Source organism: Panicum hallii, chromosome 3, assembly GCF_002211085.1.
Source record: "Panicum hallii strain FIL2 chromosome 3, PHallii_v3.1, whole genome shotgun sequence".
Lineage (NCBI taxonomy): Eukaryota > Viridiplantae > Streptophyta > Magnoliopsida > Poales > Poaceae > Panicum > Panicum hallii.
In genome coordinates, this window is record NC_038044.1 from 23,594,726 (window position 1) to 23,604,481 (window position 9,756).

Sequence of the window (9,756 nt, forward strand, 5' to 3'; positions counted from 1 at the left end):
CCAGAGGATGTACAATTATATCCTATACAACTTTTATTTTGTTCATCTTTATGATAAAGTCCAATAGGATGGCCAAATCATGTTAAAAATCTTGAGTGCTGAATCTGACAAAAAAGTCTAACACTGCAATTAGGAAGACTATATCTGGAGTTATATCCAACCAAAAACTATACTCTATACCAATCTGGAAAGCTTGATAAAAAATCTACGACTTTGGTATTCATTGAAAGAACAGGTTCAACCATGAAGATCGTCAAAAACAGAATAGATCTACTATTGTCCTGAAACTCGTCAGAACAAAACTGTCGTCTTTGAACTGCGATATCTCCTACCTTAAGGCCAGAAATTATGAAATAGAACTTCGTGGAAAGATCTCTGAGTCCACTACATGAATGTGAAAAACTTAATTCGGCCTCTATGATGGCCGAAACAAGCGACGAACAGAAACTGCCCGATCTATCATTCAGCAGATACTACTACGAGATCAAGTTACTCCCCCATCTAATCCAACGAAACTTGGTAATTGCAGGCCATAAATCTCATCCAAAACAAAGGGATTAGATCAAAACCATCTCACCTTGATCCTCCAAAGACCTAGAGTTTGTGCGGGCCTCTCCTTTCCTCTCCAATGAACACTCTCCCTCTCTCTATGCAGCCATGGCAAGGGAAGGGCAACAATGAAGTCTGGGTAGGGAGAAGCGCTAGGTTTTGGGGAGAGAAGAAGAAGATGCGGTTGAGGGGAAGGAATTGCACGAATTGGAAACGGACAGGGCAATGAGGGGTTATTACTGTTCACGCGGTTAGTGTTGCAATAAATTCCATCGGGGAAACGAATAATAACTCTTTGATCCTAATTTCAAATGATGCATATGAGTAGTCAAACGGATTGCATTCGGTGAGATCTTCACATCTGTGCTTTGGGATAGTCCATCCGGCCAGCGAATAAAAAGTCAGGCTTTTGCCCTCTCTTCAAATACCCTATTAACCATTTAATAAATTACATATTCCAACTTGTAAAGCGTACTTTGCTCCAATACGCAGTGTTCATGCAAAGGACCGGCCAACAAAATTTGAAACTATGTTTTCTTCTTAGCTGAACATTAAAATATTTTCAAAATTCTGGATGTTACATCTCCTCTAGGTATCATTAAGATCCTTTCAATCCTAATGAGCAAAAAAGTCTGCTTGGCTCGGTTCAGCTCGCGAGCTGGCTCGGGCAGCTCGCGAGCTAAACACCGACGTACTCTCCCAGTAATATACATTCAACCAAAAGAATATTAAGATAACATATGGTTCCATTTCATACTTTTAGGACCATACATAATTTTATAGGTGATACTTTCATGATTCATCAACCATACATGTAACATTTGACTATAAGCTAGCCTGTCATAAGCAAATAGGTTATTAAATACTGAGTAGGTTATTAAATACTGAGTTTTGGTAGCTCGCTCGGCTCGCGGGCAGCTCGCGAGCTGGCTAGAACTCACTCATTATATTAACAAGCACAAAGTTGTGCTCAGCTCATTAGGCATTGGACCTAGCCGAGCTGGCTGCGAGTCGAGCGAGCTAACAAAGAGGCACTAGTAATTTTTCCAGCCCTATAGAATTGCAATTTTTGTGAGATTTTTTCTAAATGCAGAATTATAACTTTTATGAGGCGGAGGAGTACTCGCTTACTTGATGTACGGGCGTGTTTGGAGCACTCCACTCCATAAAAAATTGCTCCACTCCACCAACTCTACAAAATTGCTTGCCAAACATGTCCAGCTCCACCAACTCCAGCTCTAGAAAAAAGGTGGAGTTGAGTGCTAGATCCACATTTTTTGTGGAGTACCTCAAAGGGTGCTCCAAAAACACTAGTTTTGTACCAACTCATGGAGTTGTGGGGTAATTACCCACCATGCCACTTATTACACAACATACCAGTTCGATTAAAAAAACATCATCACTTCCCTCATCCCGTCGCCCCCTCCCCTCCCGACGCTCCTCCCCTGGCGAAAATGGATGGCAGCGAGCACCGGCGTCCACCCAATGAGTCAAATCCTTCATCAGCTCCTCCTCCTTGTTTGATTTTTGCCTGCCCCCATGAATGCCAAAGGATTTTTGCCTCCTCCATGGCTGTCGGTGCTCGCTCTCTGTTTGTTCTGCCGGCTCCTGCGGCCGGCCTTAGCGATGGCGACCTCGGTGACGAAGTAGAGGAGCTAAGCTCCATCGGCGGCTGTGGCTTCATGGGCGGAGCAAGCGACAGCCGTGGCCGGGTTGGATCAGGCGGCAGCCGTGGTTGGGCTGCCCTGGGCGTCGGTCGTGGCCGTGCTGCCCTGGGTGCCGGTTGTGGCCGTGGTCCCCTGGGCGCCGGCTAGGGCATGACCAACCTTTGCAGCCAGGCCGGCCAAGATGTGGATGGCCTTGGCAGCCAGGCCATCACCCAAGATTTGGCACAGCACAAAGGCAAGAAGAAGGCGCAAGATACGGTAAAAATTTTCCTTCCTATCATGCAATTGTTGGTTGAAACTATCTGATGAGTAGGCAACATGAGTAGAGAAATATTAGCGCAAATGCTATAAAGTGGTTACTGTCATATTGGTCAAGGTGATTCAATTGATTGGACTAATGCAAATAGAGCGCTTATATGTTCGTTGTTTGCCAAACAAGTTAACAAAGGGAATAGGCCGAACACTTATTTAAACTCAGTAGAATATGATTAGGTCATAGAGGAATTTTTCAACCTCATAAGGATTCGTTTGTCCAAGCGGCAAACGAAGAACAAATGGGATAAGTTAAAGCCCAATTTTTTGGCTTGGAAGAAATTAATGAGGAAGCAAACAGGGCCAAGATCGGATAGAGCAAAAAGTGTTATTGATATGGATGATGAGTGGTGGACGAAGGCAAAAGCAGCGAGTCCAGAGACTATTTTATTTATGTTCTTCTTTCAGGAAATTATTTCAATTACTTTTAGTAACAACAATTGTCTTCTTTCAGGAAACTCCAGGTTGTGGGAAGTTTAGGAAAAAACCATTGCAAAACGAGGAGGATTTGCAAAACGAGGAGGATTTGTTAGTGATATTTGATGACATAATTAATGATCAATCAGATCATTGGAATCCTATGAGCTCTAATCCCATCGTACCGCCATCTCAAGAGGTCCCTGCTGATGTTGACAATGGTAATTTGAATGAGTTCCATAATGATTGTGACCATGACGCTGTTGTTGGGGATGAAACAGATGATCCCCAAGAGATTTCTCCTTCTCCTACCATTCTGTTGGCAAACAAAAGAAACCCACCAGCAAAGAAACCAAGAATAGGCACAACACTAGATATTCAAGAGCAAGTAACTAAAATTGCTGAGTCAGTCCCTTCTTTTACATCTAAAAAACTAGGTGAAGTCACTGCCCAACAAGTCATGGACCTAGTGTTGGAATGTGGGGCAGGCTACGATACAGATGAGCACTACATTGCTACAGAGTTGTTTGTGAAGAAGGACCAAAGGGAAATGTTGATGACCTTACCTACAAATGAGATTAGATTTAATTGGCTTCGCAGGAAGTACAATGCCAAGTATGGCAATTGAGGAATTGTGTTCTTTTCATGTTTTCTTTTTCTTTATTTGAATTATTATTATTTTATTTGTGTCTTGTCATTTGATCATTGTGGTCTGTACCAAACTATTGTCATTTAAACTATTGTCGTGTGATCATTTTATTTGTGTCTTGTTATATGTGTTACTTAGTTTATTTTATTATCATATGGCCTATCATCTGTAGGAAATTGAGTGATAGTGATGACTCTACTGATGAAAGCGAGGTCTTTTGGAATCTTGTTTTGGGTAGTGCAAAAATTGCTCAAATATATGTTGACCTCTACCTTGTTAAAAATCCACCAAGAACATCTCGTGTTAGTGCTACAGGATGGCTGCTAGAGACAATGAATACTCCTAGAGAATGCCACTGACAACTTCGTATGAGCAACAAAATATTCTTGGATCTACATACTGTGTTGGTGGAAAGGTATGAGCTGCAATCTTTTATGCACATGAGCACATATGAGATGCTTGCTATTTTCCTTTACACATGCGCTGGAAATGAGTCTAGTAGGAAAACTGAAAATAGATTCAAGCATTCAGGAGAAACTATTGGTAGGAAATTTGATGAGGTTCTTAATGCTTTTAATGCTTTGATGGCTGTGGCAAAAGACTTTATTAGATCAAAAAATCCCAACTTTCCCACAGTCCATAAAAAAAATAAGAGATAATAGACGTGCATATCCACACTTCAAAGATTATATTGGCGCACTTGATGGCACTCATATCCGTGTTGCACTTTCACCTGAGGAGCAAGTGAGATATATTGGAAAACGGGAATAGCCACTCAAAATGTTCTAGCAGTACGTGACTTTGACATGTATTTCACTTATGTTTGTGTGGGAAACCCTGGAGCTATGCATGATACATGTGTGCTGTACAATGCACTCAGAGTTGATGAAGATTTTTTCCCACATCCTCACAAGGTAACATGCGTGTAATTTGAAAATACTTCTATGTTTAACATTTACCATTAATCCATGACTCATATTATTTTTATATAAATTTAGGAAAATACTATGTTGTGGATGCGGGATATATGAATCGTCCTGGCTACCTTGCTCCTTACAAGGATGAAAGGTATCATATACCAGAATGGCATAGAGGTACCAAACCTAAGACTCCTATAGAAAGGTTCAATCGGGTTCACTCATCTATCCGTAATGTGATTGAGCGATCTTTTAGATTATTGAAAGTGAAACGGCCAATTCTTTGGAAGATTCCACCATATCCTATGTATAAGCAAAAAATGATTGTTGTGGCTACCATGGTCCTTCACAATTTCATTTGTGAGCATGGAGGTGAAGATAAAGACTTTGCTCGATTTGATCGTGATCCTAATTTTGTTGCTACAATATCGAAAAGATACAATAAATATGCAGTTTCACAAGCGGCGACGGATGGGTAACTTCCGCAGTTAACGGCTCAACTATGGATGTCTTCCATGATGAGTTAGACACATCACTCTCTCTCGCTTGGAATTAGTTTGTAACAAAAATATTGATTTTGTATAATTATGATCTTTAAGTTCAATAATGATATTGGAACATTATTGTTGGGCTAATTTTTTCGGAATGATCAGTGCGCAGGTACTGTACCATACTGTAGCAGCTGCAAAAAAATAACCCAACCCTCCAGCCAACCACCATAGGCAAAATAGACTATTCCTACCAAATTCTCATATTTCTGGAGCTGGACACCATAATCTCCCAAATACATACATCAGCTCCAAATTTTTCTAAAAAGATGAAGTGGAGCTACCAAAAGGTAGAGCTAATGGAGTGGAGCTGGATTTGATGGAGTGGAGTGCTTGCAAGCACGCCGGTAATCAAACCAAACGCAAACCCGGCTGTTACATTGACAACAAAGCACCTGCAAGAAACCGTCGCTGTTTTTTCCAACCCGCGTTCTCGGCAGTCGGCACGCAGCCATCCCAATCTTTCTGCCAGTGGGCCCTACCCTCCGCTGGCGGAGCCTCGCTTCGGCCTTCGTTCACAAAAACCCTAGCACGCGGGCGCAGCCACCCCTCTCCCCAAAGCTTCTGGAGACATCTTCTCATCTTCCTCCGCCGTCGCGTCCTCTTCGAATCGAATCGAGAAGCGCCGGGATCATCCAAGCCATGGCGGACAAGGAGCCCGTCGCCGAGCGCCCCGGGGCGGCTGAGGAGGAGGAGGACGCCTCCGCTGCCGCCGTGGGGGAGGAGGAGGACACGGGCGCCCAGGTGGCCCCCATCGTGCGGCTCGAGGAGGTCGCCGTCACCACCGGCGAGGAGGACGAGGATGTACTCCTCGACATGTGAGATGCCCCACTTTCGCCTCCTTCGGTCATTGGTGCGCGCGATTGCCCTCGCCTCGGCTCGATTAGGTGCTGATTTGGGTTGATTGGGTTTCGCAGGAAGGCAAAGCTCTACAGGTTCGACAAGGACGGCAACCAGTGGAAGGAGCGGGGCACGGGCGCTGTCAAGCTCCTAAAGCATAAGGAGACCGGCAAGGTCCGCCTCGTCATGCGCCAGGCTAAGACGCTCAAGATCTGCGCCAACCACCTTGGTATCCCCCTTCTCTCTATTTGAAATTCGCCATCGGGATTTGATTGGGGCTGTTGTTTGATCCCAAAGAGTTGTGATCCTGTTGCCACGTGCTGTGTTTCAGTGGTCTCGACCACGAAGATGCAGGAGCACGCCGGCAGCGACAAGTCGTGCGTCTGGCACGCCGCGGATTTCGCAGATGGTGAGCTTAAGGAGGAGATGTTTGCTATCCGGTTCGGCTCAGTAGAGAGTGAGTTCTTCTACCTCCTAGTTCATCCGGCATCTTGTCCCAACTGTATGTTTGACGTTATAGAGCTTTCAAGTCTCGTAGCTCTAAAACTTAATCTGATTGTATGGGCTGTGAGGTTGTTCTGCACTTAAGATGATAATAGGATGCTTGCAAGTATGCTTTACCCGTTCCTGTTATTGCAAAGTGACCAAACTACTAGGTTTACCAAAATAAAAGGCCATTTGTTATTAGATCGATTTTACAATTCAAGCTGTTCTATGAATTGATGCTTAAGAAGCAATTTGTGTACTAAATTTTCATATTATATAACTTCATTTTTTATCCATTGTTCGGTTTTGCAAAACTAATTATTGTTGAAAAATGAGGATTTTCTTAATTTCCTAGCCTCTGCATAAATAAGATGATTTGTTCATGTGATGCAGCGTATTGTAAATACTAAAATCTCATACAAGATCAAATTACTTATATTTGCTACAAGGCAGGGTGATTGGATGGGCACTGGACATTGATTTTTTTAACATGGGAAACCACTAATTTCGTGGTTTGTTAGTTGTACCGCTATAGTATTTATGATATACCACTATCCTGTCTTTACACAAAAAAAAGACTAGTTAGGGATGTGCCGTGGGTTGAAAGGGACTTGATCATGTTATATCACCGGAGGTGTGCCATGTGGTATGATCAATTGATTACAATCTATCTGAGTTTATCATTTGCTTAGTTTACCCAACCTAGCGCCATATTTGCATAGTACCTTTTTACCAGTTATTCGTCTTCATGTCAAATTTACGCAACCTAATTTTACCCTGCAACATCCAAAGTTTTAACAAGCCTTGGCTCCTACCACACTGTACACTCCATATAGCCTTTTCTTTTTTTTTCTTATAACATTATCTTCGATTTGTGAATTCCTGAGCGGTCCTCACGAAAAATACCCAGACTGTTGCGTACGGGTATATATGTAGTGATTACTTGATTTGCAGAATTCCAGAAGTACACATATCAGGGTCTGGTAGTATAGCCACCTGCTGCCAACCTATAGTGTAGTTGGTTGGCGCTTGCGTACGAGCATATATGTAGTGCTTGATTTGCAGAATTCCAGAAGTACATATATCAGGGTCTGGCAGTTTAGCCACCTGTTGCCAACCTATAGTGTAGTTGATTGGCGCTTGCCATTTCCAGTTCTTAAGCACTAACTCATTCTGTATTTCTGTTTTGGCAATATAGTATTTCTTTTGATTGCTGCTCTAGATTTGAAGAGAATGGTTTTTACAAATTGTTCAATGTCTTCTTTTTGTGCGTCCCGAGTTCAAATGAGTTCCTACTGGTAGTCACAGGCGTTAACTTTTGGTTTATCAGCATTCTCCTTATGAGTAAGCATGTTCTCATGTATGCTTTGTGTCGGCCACAGTTTGGTGGTAATTCTGTTAGTGCGAACTAGCCAAATATTTGTTGCTAACTTCCTAACTGGTTCAATATTTATTAGTTACAGTGTAATATTATGTTAGTGATGTTTTTTGTCATTTTTAGTGCTACGCCCTTGCCTATGGTATACTTCTGTCTTTTGTTGTGTGTTTCTCCTCTGGTTGCAGCCACTTCACTAGTTTAGTTTCACTGTTAATTGGTATTGTTAAATCTTGGTACAGGTGTAACATTTGTACTGCAATACATCTGCGCAGCATATTACCTGGATTGTGATCTCATGTTTAGACTATGTAGTGTTTTACCCCCTGGATAAGTTTACTTAGAAAGATACGCAATTCTGTGTTCTATGTCCTGCCCAGTCTGTTATGGTGTCTGTTAGTCGAGTGCTCCCTTTTCTTTTCCTCTTCTGTTCGTTGCCAAATTTCTAGTCATTGGCGCTTATAGGATCTTACAGAATTTCATGAAATTATGCTGACATCAATTTTCCTTTGATCTCATTATAGACTGCAAGAAATTCAAGGACTTGGTTGAGGAGATTGCTGAGTCTCTTGCAAAGGACGAATGCAAGGACAATGAAGACGGTTCGTCCACCGCAGGATTGCTGGAGAAGCTCACCGTGAGTGAGAGCAAATCTGAGCAAGGTGTGAAGGCGGAACCCACAGAATCTGGCAAGGATGCAGAAACCAAATCCGAGGCTACCCCATCTGAGTAGTTGGCACTGACAGAAGATTGCCCGGTGGCGAGTCAGTTTGTCTGTCCTTGTCGCAAGTGGAAGTTTGGTACTCGTTACCCATGTAATATGCAATATGCCGCTATCCTTTGGGTCGAGTCGGAGCAGAGTCATCGAGTCTTCTTTCAAAGCGCGCTCGTGTCTGGGTAGCCTCCATTGTTTTAAAAGGTTGTCGTTCCGAGTTCAAGGTTAAAGTTTGGATTTGGTCTGGTCTGGGCTTGATTTTGTTGAAAACTTGAAGTCCATTGGTATCAGTCGGAACGTTTGGTATGTGAGTTTGCTAGTATTTCACTGCATGGATCGTTTTGGACTGCGATAAATTCGTATAAGATGCATCATGTATTTTTATTTGCGTTATATCAATATACAATACATGTTATACTATTTACAACTTCTGTCAACGCAAGTCACGGGGAGGTAAGTTAGATCAGGTGTCTTATCTCATGTTTATACGTGTGATTTTGTACACGTTTCCTGCGCTGGAATTGCTTCTTCGACGGCACAGGAGAGGGCGCTCTTCCGCAACAGCATACGCTTTCGGTCTCCTGAGTCCCGAGGCAGTATCGCTGGCTGTGCAATCCGTTTCGCGGTCCCTTGTGCGTTCGGTTTCCTTTTCCATCTAATTCTCCTCTCTTTACCTTTGTTGGTATTGGGTGGGTTTGGTTTAGGGATATATTGTTTTATGACTATAATATTCTCTTTTAAATTCATTTATAATTTGAGGATATTTTTGTAATTTCACACCATAGTGCATCAGAACCCAGCCATAACCCACCCCTTTCCTTTGGGAATGGATTGGTGGGATAATCAGCTCTCATTTCCCTTTCCCAAACCTTCATTTTTTTCCCCATATCATATATCCAAACATAGGATAAAATCTATCCCACCCTTCGTATCCCATTCCCTCCATTTCCCCAAATCCAAATGCCGCCAATAGGAAAAATAATCTCATAATCCTAGCCCATACCCACCCCCACTTCATATCCTATCCCACTCCCTAATGCTATCCAAACGGCACCTCTCCGGTAGCAAAAAATAGGGATGAGCTGGTTGGCGAAGAGCAGCTGGAAGGAGGTTGATTTTGGGCGAGTAGCTGCTTGGGCCTTGGTGTGCAGTAGGAAGGAGGTCCATTTGGGTGTCCAATAGGCCCATCCCTCTAGAGTAGCCATCTTTGATGATTTTAGTGACGTCTCGAATCTAAACTAATCCGAATAACCACATTTTTTTTCTCTAATTCAACCCTAG

The 9,756-nt window shown here is 42.8% G+C and overlaps 1 protein-coding gene and 1 pseudogene across 1 annotated transcript; both read left to right on the forward strand.

Annotated features, from left to right (window-relative positions):
• The first annotated feature begins 2,366 nt into the window (after nt 1-2,366).
• On the forward strand, nt 2,367-3,573 carry LOC112885366 (annotated as a pseudogene).
• Nucleotides 3,574-5,554: 1,981 nt separating this feature from the next.
• LOC112887521 (ran-binding protein 1 homolog a-like) lies at nt 5,555-8,868 on the forward strand. The gene is made up of 4 exons (XM_025953711.1): nt 5,555-5,877; nt 5,977-6,128; nt 6,231-6,356; nt 8,285-8,868. Exons 1-4 carry the CDS (start codon nt 5,702-5,704, stop codon nt 8,491-8,493), a joined length of 663 nt encoding a protein of 220 aa, XP_025809496.1. The 5' UTR covers nt 5,555-5,701; the 3' UTR covers nt 8,494-8,868.
• The last annotated feature ends 888 nt before the right edge of the window (nt 8,869-9,756 follow it).

Excerpts from the sequence above, each read along its gene's own strand:
- LOC112887521 (XM_025953711.1), top strand. The coding sequence starts at position 5,702 with ATGGCGGACAAGGAGCCCGTCGCCGAGCGCCCCGGGGCGGCTGAGGAG. Across the intron at positions 5,878-5,976 it reads GAGGATGTACTCCTCGACAT|GAAGGCAAAGCTCTACAGGT; the intron begins GTGAGATGCCCC and ends TGGGTTTCGCAG. Across the intron at positions 6,357-8,284 it reads CCGGTTCGGCTCAGTAGAGA|ACTGCAAGAAATTCAAGGAC; the intron begins GTGAGTTCTTCT and ends ATCTCATTATAG.